Here is a 21,839-nt window from a genome sequence, read left to right as displayed (position 1 = left end):
CCTAACCTCCAATCATATAGCCTAACCTCCAATCATATAGCCTAACCTCCAATCATATAGCCTAACCTCCAATCATATAGCCTAACCTCCAATCACATAGCCTAATCTCCAATCATATAGCCTAACCTCCAATCATATAGCCTAATCTCCAATCATATAGCCTAACCTCCAATCATATAGCCTAACCTCCAATCATATAGCGTAACCTAAATGGTGCTCAATCAAATAAAAAAATGTGCTGTCATGTTAACAAACAACATATCCTAAAAACAGAACAGGTCAAAGTAAAATGGACAACATGGATGGACAATCACAACCATCGTCATGATCATTGGTTTCAAGTTTGTATCGGTACATTTTTGACAAGCTGATCATAGCGAAAAAGAGAATACTTCTGCATTTCCCGCAGTATAAACACATTGCAAATAGGCTCACGATAACTTCTGATAAAGTTGGGTAGCTGATATTCAGAGCTTAAATAGACAAATGGATTAGTTACAGGAATCAGGACTAATAAAGCCAATGCAACAGCCTGTTTTACAAATGGTGGGACTACCACATGGATGGGCATTCATACAATTCCATTGTGGGGCAACACATTAGGCTACATCCCATTAAGCACAGGCCAACGTCTTTTGGACATCTTTTTTGGGGTATTTTACAAACGGTAGGCTTACCACATAGATGGGCATTCATAAAATGTAATTTCAGGCAKCACTGTAGGGTGCACCTCAGTAAGCACGGATTGAGGCTGACGCCTTTTGGACAATCTTTTTTTGGTGCAGACCGGACAGGCCCTGATTTCCACATCCGGTACGGACCAAAACTGAACCAATCATAGACCATAGATCATAGATAAATTACGTATTTTCAACCTTCATTCAGAACCAAAAATTAGCCTGATTTCAACATCTAAAAAAATAAGTGAAAATAAGTATTCTAAACATACAGAAAATATATACTTTCACCATTCATTCAGAACCTAAATTGAATATTTTAGTTGTCTTTTCAACGTCATTTTGCTTACTGGGACTTTTTAAAGTCTAGCAGCATTTTTTTGGTCTAGCTTAGGGCTGCAGAACAGCAAGGACCGGAACTGAATGGACTGTGTGTGTGTGCTGGCAGTTTTGCTCTCACAAGCGGATCTGTCCAGTGGAGAGTGCGCTGGTGATCCACAGCAGGTCCAGGGTCTTGAAGGGCACCAGGACGAAGCTGACATTGGCTGCCAGGTTCTTGGCACTCTCTGGGTACATGAAGTGGTGGGTGGTGTGGCTGCCTGCATCCTCCTCATAGCCCAGCGTGGGGGCCAGGTTGATCCTGACAGACACAGGTAATCAGACCATACTGGGAGCAGCTCCAATGATAGACAAACACACAAACAGAGGGATATCAAGACATCTAGACAAGACTTGCCTAGTTAAATAAAAATCTCTCTCTCTCTCTACAAAAACTGTAAATAGCCTACAGTAGCATTATAGCACAACACATAATATAACTTACTAGCTACTAAACAGATTAACCTAACCTATGTTCTAAACCCCCTCAACTACTAAACAGATTAACATAACCATGTTCTAAACCCCCTCAACTACTAAACAGATTAACCTAACCTATGTTCTAAACCCCCTCAACTACTAAACAGATTAACCTAACCATGTTCTAAACCCCCTCAACTACTAAACAGATTAACCTAAACTCTGTTCTAACCCCCTCAACTACTAAACAGATTAACATAACCATGTTCTAAACCCCCTCAACTACTAAACAGATTAACCTAACCTATGTTCTAAACCCCCTCAACTACTAAACAGATTAACCTAACCTATGTTCTAAAACCCCCTCAACTACTAAACAGATTAACATAACCTATGTTCTAAACCCCCTCAACTATAAACAGATTAACCTAACCTATGTTCTAAACCCCCTCAACTACTAAACAGATTAACATAACCTATGTTCTAAACCCCCTCAACTACTAAACAGATTAACCTAACCTATGTTCTAAACCCCCTCAACTACTAAACAGATTACATAACCATGTTCTAAACCCCCTCAACTACTAAACAGATTAACCTAACCTATGTTCTAAACCCCCTCAACTACTAAACAGATTAACATAACCATGTTCTAAACCCCCTCAACTACTAAACAGATTAACCTAACCTATGTTCTAAACCCCTCAACTACTAAACAGATTAAACCTAACCTATGTTCTAAACCCCCTCAACTACTAAACAGAATTAACCTAACCATGTTCTAAACCCCTCAACTACTAAACAGATTAACCTAACCTAATTGTTCTAAACCCCCTCAACTACTAACAGATTAACATAACCATGTTCTAAACCCTCAACTACTAAACAGATTAACCTAAACTATGTTCTAAACCCCCTCAACTACTAAACAGATTAACCTAAACCTATGTTCTAAACCCCCTCAACTACTAAACAGATTAACCTAACCTATGTTCTAAACCCCCTCAACTACTAAACAGATTAACATAACCATGTTCTAAACCCCCTCAACTACTAAACAGATTAACCTAACCTATGTTCTAAACCCCCTCAACTACTAAACATTAACCTAACCTTGCTAAACCTCAACTACTAACAGATTAACCTAACCATGTTCTAAACCCCTCAACTACTAAACAGATTAACATAACCATGTTCTAAACCCCCTCAACTACTAAACAGATTAACATAACCTATGTTCTAAACCCCTCAACTACTAAACAGATTAACATAACCTATGTTCTAAACCCCCTCAACTACTAAACAGATTAACATAACCCATGTTCTAAACCCCCTCAACTACTAAACAGATTAACCTAACCTATGTTCTAAACCCCCTCAACTACTAAACAGATTAACCTAACCATGTTCTAAACCCCCTAACTACTAAACAATTAACCTAACCATTTCTAACCCCTCAACTACTAAACAGATTAACATAACCTATGTTCTAAACCCCTCAACTACTAAACAGATTAACCTAACCATGTTCTAAACCCCCTCAACTACTAACAGATTAACCTAACCTATGTTCTAAACCCCCTCAACTACTAAACAGATGAACCTAACCTATGTTCTAAACCCCTCAACTACTAAACAGATTAACCTAACCTATGTTCTAAAACCCCTCAACTACTAAACAGATTAACCTAACCATGTTCTAAACCCCTCAACTACTAAACAGATTAACATAACCTATGTTCTAAACCCCCTCAACTACTAAACAGATTAACATAACCTATGTTCTAAACCCCCTCAACTACTAAACAGATTAACCTAACCTATGTTCTAAACCCCCTCGCTCTCCCTCACCTCATGATGTAGTTGTGGCTGTCTATGGTGGTCCGTAACCGGCCCCGCGCATGTTGCCAGAGTTCCCACCACGGCACAGCGCAGGCAGCGGGCGGGGTCCCAGGAGCCATAGGGGGAGCGGCCAGGGATCACCTGGAACAGTCGCAACAGCACCTGCTGGATAGTGTGGGCTTGAACTGAGGCTGCAGCATCTACAAGCAGGGGGCGACAGAGAGGCCACACAGTCAGGAGAGCAGTCAGGGACTGGGAGAATACCATAGACTTTGTCTCATTCCTCGGACAGGATGTCAAAAGAGGGCAGAGGGGTAGGTTTTAGTATCCTAGTGACTGACTCATGGAAAGAGAAGAGGTTACAAAATATTTAATGGAGGTGAAAAGAGGTCAGATGTTTTAGGGAGAGGTGACCAAAACATTTACATTGAAGATGAAACAGAGTCTGTTTTTCAAGTCTTTGCTATAGGAGCACATGTGAACATCCCAACCCCCAAAACAAAAGTTCCATCAGGCTATTGACACTAGAGGACACTAAAGATGAAAAAAAAAAGACAAATCGGCGCCCAAAAATACCGATTTCCGATTGTTATGAAAACTTGAAATCGGCGTTCATTGCACGCAGAGTCAGGGTATATGCAACAGTTTGGGCCGCCTGGCTCTTTGCGAACTAATTTGCCAGAACTTTACGTAATTATGACAACATTGAAGGTTGTGCAATGTAACAGGAATATTTAGACTCATGGATGCCACCCGTTAGATAAAATACGGAACGGAATAAACGTTTTGTTTTCGAGGTGATAGTTTCCTGATTAGTCAAAGGTATATGGTTTAGAGAGAAATAGTCGACGCGTTATAATTCCTGTAATAACTTGGGACTGAATTTGAAAAGGGGTTCCTTCGTTATTTTACCGTTCATGTCTTCCATAGAGAATGTCTTGATCTACTTCAAATAAGGTCTGTGTTTCGTGCAGGCTTAAACAGCCTCGACGTTTTGATACCCGTGTAAATCTCACTAGGATAAGGTAACGTTTGTCAACATATTTTCATAAATCCACTCTACATTTTTTTTTTTATCTTCGCTTATATTTAGCCAATATTGATCAGTTACCTTGTCCTATGGATATCTACACAGTTATAAAATTGGCACGGTGATGTAAGCCTACACGAAACACAGATCTTATTTTAAGTGAATCTAAAAATATCCTATGGAATAAATGAAGGAACCGCTTTTCAGATTTTGCTAAAAGGTGTCATGGGAATTATGACTCGCACTTTGGTTGTCAATTCTTACCATGCCCATTATTAAAATAGGATTTCCTGCATATAGAAAGTAAAGTTTTTGTTTTCAACATTCATCACAGGTAACTTAAACTCAGTATCATTGTCACTTCAGAGCTGTGTGTGTGTGTGTGTGTGTGTATTTATGTATTATATTAAGTTAAAATAAAAGTGTTCATTGTTCATTCAGTATTGTTGCAATTGTCATTATTACAAAAATGTGTGTGTGTGTATGAATATATATATATATATATATATATATATAATGTTTTTTTTTTTATTTTTATAAATCGGCCGATTAATCGGTATCGGCTTTGTTTGTCCTCCAATAATCGGTATCGGTATCGGCATTGAAAAATCATATTCGGTCGACCTCTAATTGACACCCCCTTTAAATACCTCTCTCTCACACAGCACTCTCTCTCGCTCACCCAGCTTCTTGCTCTAACATGGCTCTCACACGGCACTCTCTCTCCCTCTCACGGCACTCTCTCTCTCTCTCACGGCACTCCTCTCTCTCCTCACGGCACTCTCTCTCCTCTCCACGGCACTCTCTCTCTCTCACACACGGACACTCTCTCTCACACACGGCACTCTCTTCTCTCGTAACGACCACGGGGCACTCTCTCTCTCTCGGCACTCTCTCACACGGCACTCTCTCTCTCTCACACAGCACTCTCTCACACACAGCACTCTCTCACACACAGCACTCTCTCACACACAGCACTCTCTGTCTCTCTCTCACATAGCACTCTCTGTCTCTCTCTCACATAGCACTCTCTGTCTCTCTCTCACATAGCACTCTCTCTCTCTCCAGTTTCTCCCCGTGCCACCCCCTCCCCAATTCTAAGTTTCCCCTGCATGACCTCTCCCCAATGCTCTCTCTCTTCTTTACTCTGTCTTGCTCCCTCCCCCTCCTCGATACCAGCACCTGGCACAGCACACCGGCTTTCTGCAGGGTCACTAATTCTTGGCAGATGTTCAGTGGTTACTGCTGCTGCCAAACAGTGTCTTTACTACTCTGCTCCACTCCTGCTCTGCTCCTCTCAGGCGCCATTGCAGAGAAACTATGACATGCTCTTCATTGCTCAACCACCTTGACCATATACTAGGTATATATGTACTAACCAACTCAACAGTGAAGACTCTTGACTTAACTCTTCGAGAGATCCATTAACCCTAATCTATGCCCTCTTTCACCTTTCCTCGGCACCTACCTCATTAGCTCCTCTCTCTAATCTCATCCTTTCACCAGCTCATTTACATTACACCACTTAGTTGCTTGGCACTAGCTGGTCTGCCTCTGTTTGCAATCACCTAATTATCGAGTGGGATATATACTAAACAAAAACATGAGCACAACATGCTACAATTTCAACGACTTTACTGAGTTACAGTAAAGGAAATCAGTCAATTTAAATCAATTAATTAGGCCATCATCTATGGACTTRACATGACTGGCCAGTTACACATGGGCTGCGGTTGTGAGGCCGGTTGGACGTACTGCCAAATTCTCTAAAACAACTGTGTTGCATCACAACCATCCATCTACGTAGGGACTTATGGTAGAGAAATGAACATGAAATTCTCTAGCAACAGCTCTGGTGGACATTCCTGCAGTCAGCATGCCAATTGCACGCTCCCTCAAAACTTGAGACATCTGTGGCATTGTGTTGTGTGACCTTTTATTGTCCCCAGCACAAGGTGCACCTGTGTAATGATCATGATGTTTAATCAGCTTCTTGATATGCCACACCTGTCAMGTGGATGGATTATCTTGGCAAAMGAGAAATGCTCACTAACAGGGATGTAAACAAATTTGTGTACAACATTTGAGAGAAATAAGCTTTTAATGCGTATGGGCTCTTATTTCAGCTCATGAAATATGGGACCAACACTTTACATTTTTGCGTTTATATTTTTGTTCAGAATATATAAAGCAAGGCCAGAAACTCAAGGATGTGACACTAAATAAGTTAAACTTCTGACCAAACACAAACTAATTTAGTTTTCTAAATGCTACTTCTCACAGGTCAGCATCTTTCTCTCACACGTCTTCTACTTCAGTGTTCATGTCTGTTAAAAATATCAACCTCTTTTAGCTACGTAATCACCTATGCGGTCTTTCCTGTCTGTAATTCATACAGAATTACAGGGGATATTTTTCCACTGGACCTCTACAGCTTTGTCTGACTTGTTAATTTCAATTTTCAGACATTACTCAATATCCTCTTTGACAGACCCATCATGTGCTTGCCTTCCTTTAATATGATTGGCAGAGCTGCTCTCATTCTTTCCAGGGAGACCAGAAGAACGATAGAGGATGGTAAAATGMAGTAAAACATAGAAGCTGTTCAGCTGGATCACTTACCACCCACCAGTAGTAGACGTCTGAAGGCAGCTGGATGTTGTCCCGTGTCCACACAGGGGAGATGTCCGGGTCGTAGTTCTCATCAAACCAGTCCGACACCCCAGGGTCCCCCACACAGCGGGGACAGGCACATGTCTTCTGCTGCTGGGTGCTCTCCAGTGGGCCCAGCTGGTGGACACCAGAGTAGTTGGGCACTAGCTTTACTCGGCTGGACTTCTCCCACCCGGGGGGCTCCAGGTATGGCAGGCCAACGCCCCCCCTCAGAGAGATGGAGAAGAAGAGGGAGGTGAGAAAGACGAGGCCCAGGGAGCCCAGCAGAACCCACACCCTCAATGAGCACCGCATGCCCCCTCCGCCGGCCCTGGCCCCTGCCGTCCGACCACCCCGCTCCACGCTGGTCCCGCCTGTCAACATGGGCCTCAGCTCCCCTGACCTTTGGACCCTCGCCCCTCCAGGGCTGCCCCACACCCAGCCCCAACCCCAGTGCCCCTCCCGGTGCTGGGTGATGGAGGGCACCCGGCCCCCCCAATGCCATGCGCTGTTTCCTGCCACCGTCCCCACCCTGCTGGCCTCAGCTCCACTCAGTGTGCTGGCTGGCTCACGCTGGCTCAGAGAGAACACTCTCCCAGCGCGACAGACAGAGGGAGAGTCGCTGCTCCACAGTGAGTCTCTCAGTGTCTCACACTAAACAGTTTGTCAGAGAGTCTGTGTCTGTTGCTTCTCCCCGCTCTCCGTCTCTCCGTACGCAGCTGCCGCTCTTCACACCTATCACCCACCAGCCCGGATCTCCACTCCCTGCACTGCTCCAGGCCTCGATGGGAGCTCCAGCAGTGTCTGCACATACAAAACTCTGATGAACTCTGCACAAATTGTACACTGCTAGAGTCTGATAAACTGTCAGAGCTTATCACGCTGTGTTAGCAGTCATATCCACCTATAGTGATATCCATGGTAAGAGTCAGGTAGCGAGTCATTAGTGTCATCTCAGCCGTCCATGTGAGTAGCCCGCCCTAGTGTTTGGAGGTCCTCTGTCAAGTGCTGAAGCAGTCTTCTGATTAGTATGCTCTAGCGGGCTAGATGGGAGAAGGAGGGTAAAAGGCGGCGGCGACTGCAGGCAGGCTGGCATGAAAGAAGCTCCATCGAGTCTCTAGTCAACCTGAACAAATAATACGTCTCCCCCTCTCTTCTCACTTCTCTACCCCTGTCTCGCGCAAGCTTTATTTTTTCTGTCAGAAGATCCACTTTGGAGTTTCTGAGACTTGCAGAAAAAGCAGAGCTACTCAGGACCTTGTGTTCTCCTCCACTAGAACGTAGGGCCAGGTGTCCTGTAGTCTAGTTGTCATCGAGGCTGTGAGTGGTGTGTCTGTCTCTCTGTGTGGCAGACTGAGCATCTACCAGCCCTCCAGATGCTCTGTATCCACGTTCTGTCTGTCTGTCTGTCTGGGGGAGGAGCTCTCTGGACCTGTCAAGTCTGATTGACAGGAGAATATGGGCACAAATATTCATAGCAGTGCAGACTCAAAAAGTCTGCGCGACCATCAGAATTCCAGTGCTCTTCAGCCAGAGAAAAAGCAATACTGTAAAACCTCCTAAAGTAATCAAAGCATTCTGGCCGTAATGACAAAGAGGATTGCCACAGAGTCTTAAGAAAATTAGATATGAGGACCTTAAAAGGGCTTACCAATGAATGCCCTGAAAGGAACTGAGGCTATGAGTGACTGGATTGAAAAAAGACAAATCAATCAGAAGAAAAAAATCCCATCTGGCACTGAACATCAAACAGGACAAGAGGGAAGGGGAGCTCAGCAGCTGTCCAGCAGTGGAGATTCTTTGTCTATTTGTGTGTGAGTGTATGTGTATGTGAGGCTGGGCCACTGCCTGCCAGTAGCTGTAGGGTTTAATTGAATTCTGCTGTGTAGTGTTGGTGGAAGTACAGGCTTTGTCAGGATGATGTGCCCTGACCTGCTGCTCTCCCTAATCTCCTAATCTGTAATCTCGGCACTGCAGTCGCCTGCCCACCACATTACTCACTCTCTTCCCTCTCTCTGCCAGCCAGATGCTAACCTTCTGCCCAGTGTCCCTCCAGTGCCCTGCAAAGTGGTGCAGTCCTGCTGTTAGACAGTCCTTGTCTGTGTGTGTGTTCACCTCTTGATCCCTGACACAAAGACAGCCTCACAGGGGAACTGAGGAGCAGATAGACACCGTGGCCCCTGTAGCTCCTATAGCTCCTGCTCCCTATCTGCTTGTTTCCAGGTCCCTGTCCTCCTGAGACACCAACACACCGCTTTTCAGAAAGTGGTGGACAGCTGGAGGAGAGAGAGGAGATAATATAAGTGAGGGTGTGAATCAATAGACTGTGCATTTATAACACACAGGCATCGTGGCATTCCCGGCAATAGAGATACTGACATTTACCTGGGTTTTTGACTTCATGACAGTTTGATTTGAAAGCTTTTGTGTCGTTCAAGTTATTGTGTCTGCTGTAAAGAAAGCCCCCTTGTCTGAGCCCCTCTCGGCCTTTACTCTTTCCTTGGTCTTTATATTCAAAACAAACCCCAAACCTCTTGAAAAACAAGATGAATCATGCCTACCCTACCAGAATAGCACAGAATAATGATGCTTATCAGACGTTACATTTGTGGTTTGGTGCTTGTCAAGTCTGTTCAGCTACCACATACCCAAACACAAACAACCCAAAACAAAACAAAGCCCCATTCATTAGGAGCATATCTAATTGAACAGAATTAGAGTTTGTTATATCTCAGTATAGCAGCCTCTTCATCTCCCTTATTCCCCTGCCTCAGCCAAAACCCACTTTCCATCTCTACTGCTAAATGCATTTTGTGACTTTGTCTACCCCCCCAAACAACTKATCTCGCTCTCTCTCTCAGGCCAGTCTCTGAGGGAAGAACAGGGGATGTGCTTCTATCTTTGGGCCTCTGTGGGGACCGAAGCTTACAGATGAAAGGAGACAGAGTATCTGCAGCAGGGCCAAAGCACTGGGTTGACAAAGACCAGACATGACATGTAGAAAGAAAGGGACAATCACCAAATAATGTTACACAATGACTGMACCATAATACGTTGGCGCTGAAAACCACATTTGAATGCAGCTCTTAAACTCTCAGGCCACAGTGTAGGTAGGCGCTACGTAGATGGATGGTTGTGATGCAACACCTGTTGTAATTACATGTTTGAGTCATTGGTAATGGATGGATCAGTCATATAAATATAATCTCTCATTCTAGTTCAGTAGGATCGGTGTTTGTACTCTTTTAACTATGCCACCCACTGAAAAATGTCCTTGCTTTCATCAAAGAGGAGACTTCAGGTTTCCATGGCTACATACTGGATTGCGATTGTGCAGAGATGCGTGTTACTCTCACTGAATCAGATTTACAGAAAGACTTACATACAGGAAAGATTGTTGATCCACAAACATTTCAATGTTTACAAAATGGGCCAGCCTGGACTTGCCAAAATGCTTCCAAAAAGCTTGGGAACCATCCCAAAAAAAGACAGAGAACAATAGCATACAGCACACACAAATACTTAGGAAGAAGAGATCAGTAAAATAAACAATAGCAAAATAGCTAAACATGTGGTCATATGGCAGGATGCTGCTGAGGGATGCTGCCTCAGCTTCAGATTAAATGATGGGCACTGTGATTATATGTGTGGGGGTACCGCTAAAGCGTCGATAATGCCTTGATTTTTTTCGCCAATTAGAACATTTTTACATGACATGTTCACCAGTAAGCGTTGCATTTGTTCCTTGAAGCTGCAGAGCCATGTAAGTGTCCTTGAAAACAGGGAAATCGGAAAAGCACAAGAAGGAGGGATGGTCAGGGCGAGAGATTGAAAGAAGGAGTGTGGGAGTTGGAGGGAGATACAGGAGAGAGGATTGAGACTTACGTGATTGCTACCTGTAGAGATACGCTATCTATCTTCACTGTGACAGGAACATAGGGTACCAGCAACAAGCACAGGCACTGATCCCCTACAGGGCCAGCTCGCAGGCACAGCTTTGAAACTGAAGAAAATGGCTCTCCACCCCATYGCAAATGGGTAGAATTGCAGGAAATGTACTTTAAAACTTTAATTATTCTCAAATGTTTTGAATGCAAAAGTGCCCCCCAACCAAATCTCACTTAGGGCTCCAAAAAGGCTAGGGCCGGCCCTGATCACTTATTTGAATATGTGAAGAAAAGCATAATCATGTTGGGGAGAGAGTTTACCTAGTGACAATCTGGCTTACACTCTTGCAGTGTATGCATGGATCATCTTGACCACAGAGATGATCTTTTCTAATCAAATTCACTGACGTCAATCTAAATATCTCAAAGCTGGAAAAGCCAACAGACAAGCACACATTGGCAGATGAGATGGACACGCTCTAAAAACAAGCATAGCCATATGAGATTGGCTGGGCTTGACTCTGGACCCACTCACTGCTCCTGCATGATGCAGCTATCGTGGTGCATGTCAAGTCCAGGAGTGACCTCACCCAAGTCTCTTCCATTAACCAACACTTCTATAAACACACATGTATGCAAGAACACATGTGCAGCATGCGCACAACCACAACCACACACACACACACACACACATCATACACAAACACAGTAAGACTTTGTCCCATCTCTGTCCTGATTGTCTACACAGGGTTGTGGGGGGTTGGAGGGGTGAGGGCCTCTGTTGCCCTGGAAACATTGCCTCACAGCTGGCTGCCATGGCAATGTAGCAAAATGTAGAAAAAGATATCCATGGACAACACTGTGTAGCCACCTTAAGAAAGTGCATGCATAGCTGTTGGTTACAGGCTCTATCAATCAGTGGAGGCTGCTGAGGGGAGGACAGCTCATAATAATGCTTGGAACAGAGTGAAGGGAATGGCATCAAACAAATGGAAACCATGTGTTTGATGTATTTGATACTATTCCACTTATTTCGCTCTAGCCATTACCACAAGTCCGTCCTCCCCAATTAAGGTGCCACAGACCGCCTGTGCTATCAATCAATCAATCAAATGTATTTATAAAGCCCTTTTTACATCAGCAAATGTCACAAAGTGCTTATACAGAAACCCAGTCTAAAACCCCTAAAACTCCATCTATAATGGATGCCTTATTCTGTGGACTGAGACTTTACAATGCAGCCACAATGACAGTGTTCGCTTGCCTCTGTCGATTAATCTGAACAAAATACACAGATTTTCAATGCCTGGACCGAGAGGCCTAATCAAATMTAATGTTTAATGGATTAAAGCATTTAAGCGTTATCAAATCACATTCTATTTGTCACATGCGCCGAATACAACAGGTGTAGACCTTACAGTGAAATGCTTACCTGTCTGTCAAAGATTTTTGGAGGGGACTGGACCTGGGGCTTTCCTTAAGAAAATCAATGTGAAATAACTGGCTGACTTTTCTGTGGGATTGTAACCAACAGGAGGCCTAAATCTACAGTAAATGTACTTTCCTCATACAATATCAGAGTTAACCCATATAGTTCCAAGGTGAGAGTCTGTTTGAGAGCTGCATGTGTGGGGTCAGCATCAGCAAATCTCCATCAGCCAATTAAAACACTCACGCTCAATCAAGGCTTGTTGATATTTAAATATGAATGTAAAAAAATAGTTTTTTTCAAAGTGAGATACAAAAATGTGTGAACCTCAGATCTGAGGACTCTCGGTAGAAAGGGTCTCATGATGAGGCCTGTAGTAGAGGCTAGCTACAGCTCTGTGTATCAGAAGATGGGTAGCCTAGCGGTTAAGAGTGTTGGGCCAGTAAACGAAAGYTGAGAAAGGTGAAAAATCTGTTGATGTGCCTTTGAGCAAGGCACTTAACCCTAATTGTTCTGCTAAATGCCTTCAATGTAAAAATTAGATACTCTGACAGCTCCAGCGAATTATTGTTCCTTCTCTGTTGTATGTCCCCAGCTAACAAACATTCCCACAACTTTAGAGAACGTTACATTAGGTAATTACCTACAGTTTTCATAGTGATGTCCAAGGACTGTTTCCAAGAGACCAAGCCCGACGTCGGTACACTTATGACAACAGCCAGCTCAAGTGCAGMGCGCGAAATTCAAAATATATATTTTTGAAATATTTAACTTTCACACATTAACAAGTCCAATACAGCAAATGAAAGATAAACATCTTGTGAATCCAGCCAACATGTCCGATTTTTAAAATGTTTTACAGCGAAAACACCACGTATATTTATGTTAGCTCACCACCAAATACAAAAAAGGACAGACATTTTTCACAGCACAGGTAGCATGCACAAAACCAACCTAACTAACCTAAGAACCAACCAAACTAACCAAGAAACAACTTCATCAGATGACAGTCTTATAACATGTTATACAATACATCTATGTTTTGTTCGAAAAATGTGCATATTTGAGGTATAAATCAGTTTTACATTGCAGCTACCATCACAGCTACCGTCACAAATAGCACCGAAGCAGCCAGAGTAATTACAGACACCAACGTGAAATACCTAAATACTCATCATAAAACATTTCTGAAAAATACATGGTGTACAGCAACTGAAAGACAAGCATCTTGTGAATCCAGCCAATATTTCCGATTTCTTAAGTGTTTTACAGCGAAAACACAATATAGCATTATATTACCACAATAGCAAGAAACACAAGCCATTTACCAGCAGCAAAAGTTAGCGATCGTAACAAACCAGCAAAAGATATATAATTTTTGACTAACCTTGATAAGCTTCATCAGATGACAGTCCTATAACATCAGGTTATACATACACTTATGTTTTGTTCGAAAATGTGCATATTTAGAGCTGAAATCAGTGGTTATACATTGTGCAAACGTAGCATCTTTTTTCCCAGAATGTCCGGATATTTTTATGACACTCACCTATTCTGACCAAATAACTATTCATAAACGTTACTAAAAAATACATGTTGTATAGGAAATGATAGATACACTAGTTCTTAATGCAATCGCCGTGTTAGAATTCTAAAAATAACTTCATTACGACATCCAGCTTARGTTATAGCGAGAGAGTGCCCAAAATCTGGGCGCAAACTATTAGTAAACATGTTCCGACAGATATATGAAATAGCATCATAAATGGGTCCTACTTTTGATGATCTTCCATCAGAATGTTGTACAAGGGGTCCTTTGTCGGGAACAATCGTTGTTTGGTTTTAGAATGTCCTCTTCTCCAGTCAATTAGCACGGAAAGTTAGCAAAGTGGCGCGAAGCTCTCCTTCGTGAACAAACGCAGACAACGCAACACGCCTAACGTCCCGAAAAAATTTCAATAATCTAATAAAACTATATTGAAAAAACATACTTTACGATGATATTGTCACATTTATCAAATAAAATCAAAGCCGGAGATAGTAGCCGTCTATAACGACAGCTTTTCAGAAGGCAATCCCCGGGTACCTCTCGCGCCTTCCTGAAAACAAGAAATTGGTGACACGTCATGCCAAGAGCTCTTATTCGACCTCAGATCAAGTTATACACTCCATTTCTTCTCTCACTCCCTGTTGACATCTAGTGGAAGGCGTATGAAGTGCATGTATACTAATACATATCAAGCACATTTATAGGCAGGCCCTAGAACAGAGCATCGATTTCAGATTTTCCACTTCCTGTCAGGAAGTTTGCTGCAAAATGAGTTCTGTTTTACTCACAGATATAATTCAAACGGTTTTAGAAACTAGAGAGTGTTTTCTATCCAATAGTAATAATAATATGCATATTCTATGAGCAAGAATTGAGTACGAGGCCGTTTGAAATGGGCACCTTTTATCCAGGCTACTCAATACTGCCCCTGCAGCCCAAAGAAGTTAACGTCAAACAGAACTTACCTAGAACGTGGCTACCATGTTCTCAGAACATAAGATACTAATGTTCTAGACACGTTTCATGGAAARTTTGCAAGAACATTCATGTGTCCAGTTTTCTGAGGGTTTGGATAATATTTCAATAACGTCACACCAAACATGTTCTCAGAATATAAGATATTAATGTTCTAGACTTGTTTCATGGAAATGTTGCAAGCAACGTCACACCAAACACACACAGAACATGGTTGCCATGTTCTCAGAATATAAGATATTAATGTTCTAGATATGTTTCATGGGAACATTACAAGAACATTCCTGAGTCCAATTACGTTTAATACCCCTGGAGGTGGTTGTCTAGTTCCCAGCTTGTTCAGTGGACTTCCCTAAAGACGGTTTCAAGATGTCATCTGATGATCCCAAAGAAACTTTCTCCCCAAAATGTGTTTCTTTACACACCACCCCATGTCACTGTTGCCAAGCCCATCAAGGCTGTGATTGGTAAATCACTGATCCAATCACAGCTCTTTGTCTGTTAGCAAGGTTAGGGAGACACACACACAAACAGTGGTTTTGACATACAATGTTTACAACTTACATATTTGACACACTTGGACATACATGATTACATTGTGTATGTTCATTTATACAGTAATTATAATTCAATAATAATGACTGAGCTGCCAAGGAGAGCCCCTGAGGACAACGTGAGCCACATGCTTAAGGACCTCTATGCAAGTCATTCAAGGGTGTTAACCCTCGCAAGGCTGCCGGCCCAGACGGTATCCCTAGCCGTGCCCACAGGCTGTTATCCCCACATGCTTCAAGATGTGCACTATCACCATGCCCAAGAAAYGGAAAATAACTGAACTTAATGACTACCGACCTGTAGCACTCACTTCCGTCATCATGAAGTGCTTCGAGAGGCTAGTCAAAGACCACATCACCTACTCCCCGACACACTCAACCCTCTCCAATTCCCCTACCGCCCTGACAGATCCACGGACGATGCAATCGCCATTGCACTGCACACTCCCCTCACCCACCTTGACAATCAATTCAATCAATCAATTTTATTTTTATATAGCCCTTCGTACATCAGTTAATATCTCGAAGTGCTGTACAGACACCCAGCCTAAAACCCCAAACAGCTAGTAATGCAGGTGTAGAAGCACGGTGGCTAGGAAAAACTCCCTAGAAAGGCCAAAACCTAGGAAGAAACCTAGAGAGGAACCAGGCTATGAGGGGTGGCCAGTCCTCTTCTGGCTGTGCCGGGTGGAGATTATAACAGAACTATGCCAAGATGTTCAAAAATGTTCATAAGTGACAAGCATGGMCAAATAATAATCATGAATAATTTTCAGTTGGCTTTTCATAGCCGATCATCAAGAGTTGAAAAACAACAGGTCTGGGACAGGTGGCGGTTCCATAACCGCAGGCAGAACAGCTGAAACTGGAATAGCAGCAAGGCCAGGCGGACTGGGGACAGCAAGGAGTCACCACGGGCGGCAGTCCCGACGATTAATTGTTCAGCAGTCTTACGGCTTGGGGGTAGAAGCTGTTAAGGAGCCTTTTGGACCTAGACTTGGTGCTCTGGTACCACTTGCCATGTGGTAGCAGAGAGAACAGTCTATGACTTGGGTGACTGGAGTCTTTGCACATTTTTGGGGCCTTCCTCTGACACCGCCTAGTATATAGGTCCTAGATGGCAGGAAGCTTGGACCCAGTGATGTACTGGGCCGAATGGACTACCCTCTGTAGCGCCCTTGTTGTGCCCGCTTCATGACTTTCKTGGTGTGTTTGGACCTTGATAGTCTGTTGGTGATGTGGACACCAAGAAACTTGAAACTCTCGACCAGCACCACTACAGCCCTTCGATGTGAATGGGGATGTGTTCGGCCCTCCTTTTCCTGAAGTCCACGATCATCTCCTATGTCTTGCTCACGTTGAGGGACAGGTTGTTGTCCTGGCACCACACTGCCAGGTCTCTGACCTCCTCCCTATAGGCTGTCTCATCGTTGTCGGTGATCAGGTCTACCACCATTGCGTCGCCAGCAAACTTAATGATGGTGTCGTGCTTGGCCATGCAGTCATGGGTGAACAGGGAGTACAGGAGGAGACTAAGCACGCACCCCTGAGGGGCCCCCGTGTTGAGGATCAACGTGGCAGATGTGTTGTTGCCTACCCTTACCACCTGGGGGCGGCCCGTCAGAAAGTCCAGAATCCAGTTACAGAGGGAGGTGTTTAGTCCCAGGGTCCTTAGCTTAGTGATGAGCTTTGTGGGCACTATGCTGTTGAACGCTGAGCTGTAGTCAAAGACCAGCATTCTCACATAAGTGTTCCTTTTGTCCAGGTGGGAAAGTGCAGTGTGGAGTGCGATTGAGATTGTCTCATCTGTGGATCTGTTGTGGCGGTATGCAAATGGGTCTAGGGTCTCTGGTATGATGGTGTTGATGTAAGCCATGACCAACCTTTCAAAGCACTTCATGGCTACCTACATGAGTGCTATGGGGTGGTAGCATTTAGGCAGGTTACCTTTGCGTTCTTGGGCACAGGGACTATGGTGGTCTGCTTGAAACATGAAGGTATAACATACTCTGTCAGGGAGTGGTCTGTTTTGAGCCCCATATTTTAGCAACAACAAATAAAACAAAACCCAACATTTTTTTGGGGGGGCTTGCCTGTTTTGCATGTTATTTTGGCATTAATACGTGTCACATATCAGTTTCCAAACAATGTAAAAAATATACACTACCATTCAAAAGTTTGGGGTCACTTAGAAATGTCCTTGTTTTAAAGAAAAGCAAATTTTTGGTCCATTAAAATAACATCAAATTGATCAGAAATACAGTGTAGACATTGTTAATGTTGTAAATGACTATTGTAGCTGGAAATGGCAGATTTTTTATGGAATATCTACATAGGCGTACAGAGGCCAATTATCAGCATCATGTGTTCCAATGGCACGTTGTGTTACCTAATCCAAGTTTACAATTTTAAAAGGCTAATTGATCATTAGAAAACCCTTTTGCAATTATGTTAGCACAGCTGAAAACTGTTGGGCTGATTAAAGAAGCAATAAAACTGGCCTTCGTTAGACTAGTTGAATATCTGGAGCATCAGCATTTGTGGGTTCGATTACAGGCTCAAAATGGCCAGAAACAAAGAACTTTCTTCTGAAACTCGTCAGTCTATTCTTGTTCTAAGAAATGAAGGCTATTCCATTACGAGAAATTGGCAAGAAACTGAAGATCTCGTATAACGCTGTGTACTTCTCCCCACAGAACAGTGCAAACTGGCACAAACCAGAATAGAAAGAGGAGTTGGAGGCCCCGGTGCACAACTGAGCAAGAGGACAAGTACATTAGAGTGTCTAGTTTGAGAAACAAGTCCTCAACTGGCAGCTTCATTAAATAGTACCCGCAAAACACCCATCTCAACGTCAACAGTGAAGAGGCGACCCCGGGATGCTGGTCTTCTAGGCAGAGTTGCAAAGAAGAAAAAAAAGGGTCCTTTAGATGCCTTTTGGCAAACTCCAAGCAGGCTGTCATGTGCCTTTTACTGGAGCGGCTTCCATCTAGCCATACCATAAAGGCCCGATTGGTGGAGTACTGCAGAGATGGTTGTCCTTCTGGAAGGTTCTCCCATCTCCACAGAGGAACTCTGGAGCTCTGTCAGAGTGACCATTGTGTTATTGGTCATCTCCCTGACCAAGGACCTTCTCCCACGATTCCACAGTTTGGCCAGGTGGCCAGCTCTAGGAAGACTCTTGGTGGTTCCAAACTTCTTCCATTTAAGAATGATGGAGGTCACTGTGTTTTTGGGGACCTTCAATGCTGCAGACATTTTTTGGTACCTTTCCCCAGATCTGTGCCTTGATACAATCCTTTCTTGTTGCGCTACGGCCAATTCCTTCGACCTCATGATTTGGTTTTTGCTCTGACATACATTGTCAACTGTGGGACCTTACATAGACAGGTGTGTGCCTTTCCAAATCATGTCCAATCAATTGAATTTACCACAGGTGGACTCCAGTCAAGTTGTAGAAATGTCAAGGATGATCAATGGAAACACGATGCACCTGAGCTTATTCCGAGTCTCATAGCAAAGGGTCAGAATACTTATGTAAATAAGATATTTTAGTTTTGAATTTTTAATACATTTGCAACATTTTCTAAAAACCTGTTTTTATTTTGTCATTATGGGTTATTGGGTGTTGTGATTGATGAGTAAACAATTTAATTTAATCCATTTTAGAATAAGGCTGTAACATAACAAAATGTGGAAAAAGGGAAGGGGCCTGAATATTTCCGAATGCACAAGTGCATCAAAACCGGGATTGAAAGACTGAAAAACAGTTTAAATCTCCAGGCCATCAGACTGTTGAACAGCCATCACAACATCTCCTGTAGTAAGAGACAAAAATAAGAGTCACAAAACTCACACACACACTGTTTGTGGGTATCCGTAACCTTGCCAACAGACAAAGAGCTGTGAATGGATCAGTAGTTCACCAATAAGGGTCTTAATGGGCTCGCTAACACTGTAATGATGTGTAATGAAACAGCGCTTCTTTGGGACCATCAGGCGTCATCTTTAGGGACGCCCCCGGAACAAACCAGAAGACTCCTGTACTCACATATACACTCACATACACGCATATGCCCATGCTCACAAACACACGCACATACACACTCAATCAATCGATCAATCAAGTCAAATGTATTTATAAAGCCCTTTTTATATCAGCCGATGTCACAAAGTACTATACAAAAACCCAGCCTAAAACCCCAAACAGCAAGCAATGCAGATGTAGAAGCACGGTGGCTAGGAAAAACTCCCTAGAAAAGGTAGGAATCTAGGAAGAAACCTAGAGAGGAACCAGGCTCTGAGGGGTGGCCAGTCCTCTTCTGGCTGTGCCGGGTTGAGATTATAACAGTACATGGCCATGATGTTCAAACGTTCATAGATGACCAGCAGGGTCAAATAATAATACTCACAGCCAAAGCTGCTGTCCCATGTATAGAGACATTAACCCTTTACACTCATGGGAATTGGCCTAAATGGATCAGGCTAAATGTAAATGTTTCTTACAGAAGGAATATGATAAGCATATGCATAAGTATTAGGGCTGTAACGGTACATGCATTCGTACCAAACCATTCGATGCGGGGACCTCGGTTTGGTACAAAAGCGTTCGGTACGAGGACCTTGGTTCGGTCCGCACTGTGAACCCGAATGAATATATAAAAATAAATAAAATAATAAAAATAAAAATGCCTATAGGCTATGCCTATGCTACGTTGTATGCCATTGCCTCGTGAGTAAATCTGAGTTGAAAAAACATTGTAGGCTATTCCGTTAAAACAACTACAGCATATTCACACGTTGTAATCAAAATTAGAATCTTAAACTGGTGGATTTAAAGAGTGGCGCATGTAGCTTGTTGTTGTTTGCCAATCACAAGTCAAAGCGCCACTTAAGTGATAATGCCCAAGAAGCCGGTGTTTGGAGGGTATATTGGCATGGTTTGCCTAACACCACCCGTGCCAATATATCCTCCAAATACCGGCTTCGAGGGCATTATCACTTTTATACAACAGGTTACCAACATATTCAAATAATGATTTACATATTTTCATTAAAAATGTTATATTGATGAATTTATTCATATTATTTCATCCTTCCACAAGATATAGTCCATAGACAATGTGCTCAATTGTCAAGACACTGTTGTTCTAAGGACATAGCTGTGTTGTTGGCTAACACAATCACTTCAAACTGAAGCAGGAAAGACAGCAAACTAGCTGAATTTAGTTTCATTTGACCTGTTTTCTATTGACTTTTCTTTGTATATATCCATAAAAATTATGCCAGCTGATTCATAATTTGGACTGCCCTGACTCCCAACACGTTCATTACTATGGGACAGCTGGAGATCYAATTTGAATATTGAAACAATGTTGGAGAGACAGAGAGCAAGGTTTATACAAATCGCCGCTGTTGAAAATGAAATGCCAGTCTGAAAGAAATGGGAGATAATGGCTAGATGCTTTTCATAGTGGAGATCAAATGTAAAAACTGCCTGGCTGGGCTGATGACAGTGGATTGTGCAGTGAGATGTAACAGAGTAAAGGTGGTAATTTGTGGAAAAGACACCGGCTGGAATGCGGTTTTAACCAATCAGCATCCAGGATTAGACCCACCTGTTGTATAATACAATCATAGAGCCTCCTTGTGTGGCAAAGCAAGTTAGGAGATTATCTAATCAATGGAAGATGGGATTAAAATTATGGAATCATTAAAAGTTAAATGAGAAGTATATGCTACAACGAACTAGAGCCAACAGGTAGGCTGCTACTTAATACTTTGAATGGAGGTGTTGTTATTTGTAACTGTAGGACAGTATAAAAGTGCATGCAGATTCAATTAGCTTAACTAGCTGGCTAGCTAACTTAGCTGGCTAGCTATCTAATTTAGCTGGCTAGCCATCTTAGAAGCCGGATGTATGTGGAGGTCCTGGGCTGGCATGGTTACACGTAGTCTACAGTTCTGAGGCCGGTTGGACGTACTGCCAAATTCTCTAAAATTAAGTTGGAGCCATCTTATGGTAGAGAAATTAACATTAAATTCTCTGGCAACAGCTCTGGTGGACATTCCTGCAGTCAGCATGCCAATTGCGCTCTCCCTCAAAACTTGAGATATCTGTGGCATTTTGTTGTATGACAAAACTGCACATTTTAGAGTTGCCTTTTATTGTCCCCAGCACAAGGTGCACCTGTGTCATGATCATGATGTTTATTCAGCTTTTTGATATGCCACACCTGTCAGGTGGATAGATATCTTGGCAAAGAAGAAATGCTCACTAACAGGGATGTAAACAAATGTGTGCACAAAATTTGACAGAAATAAGCTTTTTTTGTCCGTATAGAACATTTCTGTTGCGTTCATATTTTTGTTCAGTATCATTTCAATGTACTTTTGTGTTCTATTGCCAGCATGACTAGCTAAGTTATAAAATGCGATCTTACAGT

At 42.9% G+C, this 21,839-nt stretch overlaps 1 protein-coding gene across 1 annotated transcript in view; it reads right to left on the bottom strand.

Moving 5' to 3' along the window:
• LOC111952695 (CMP-N-acetylneuraminate-beta-galactosamide-alpha-2,3-sialyltransferase 2) overlaps positions 1-15,810 on the bottom strand; it is a 23,012-nt gene extending 7,202 nt beyond the window's left edge. The window contains 6 exon segments of the mRNA XM_070435184.1: positions 1,138-1,317; positions 3,327-3,357; positions 3,360-3,395; positions 3,398-3,496; positions 3,499-3,517; positions 6,970-15,810. Of these exon segments, the coding sequence (XP_070291285.1) occupies positions 1,138-1,317; positions 3,327-3,357; positions 3,360-3,395; positions 3,398-3,496; positions 3,499-3,517; positions 6,970-7,383 (779 nt within the window). The 5' untranslated portion in view covers positions 7,384-15,810.
• Positions 15,811-21,839: the final 6,029 nt, after the last annotated feature.

This window comes from Salvelinus sp. IW2-2015, linkage group LG26 (assembly GCF_002910315.2).
Source record: "Salvelinus sp. IW2-2015 linkage group LG26, ASM291031v2, whole genome shotgun sequence".
NCBI classification, from domain to species: domain Eukaryota; kingdom Metazoa; phylum Chordata; class Actinopteri; order Salmoniformes; family Salmonidae; genus Salvelinus; species Salvelinus sp. IW2-2015.
This window is presented reverse-complemented; position numbering and strand designations above follow the sequence as displayed.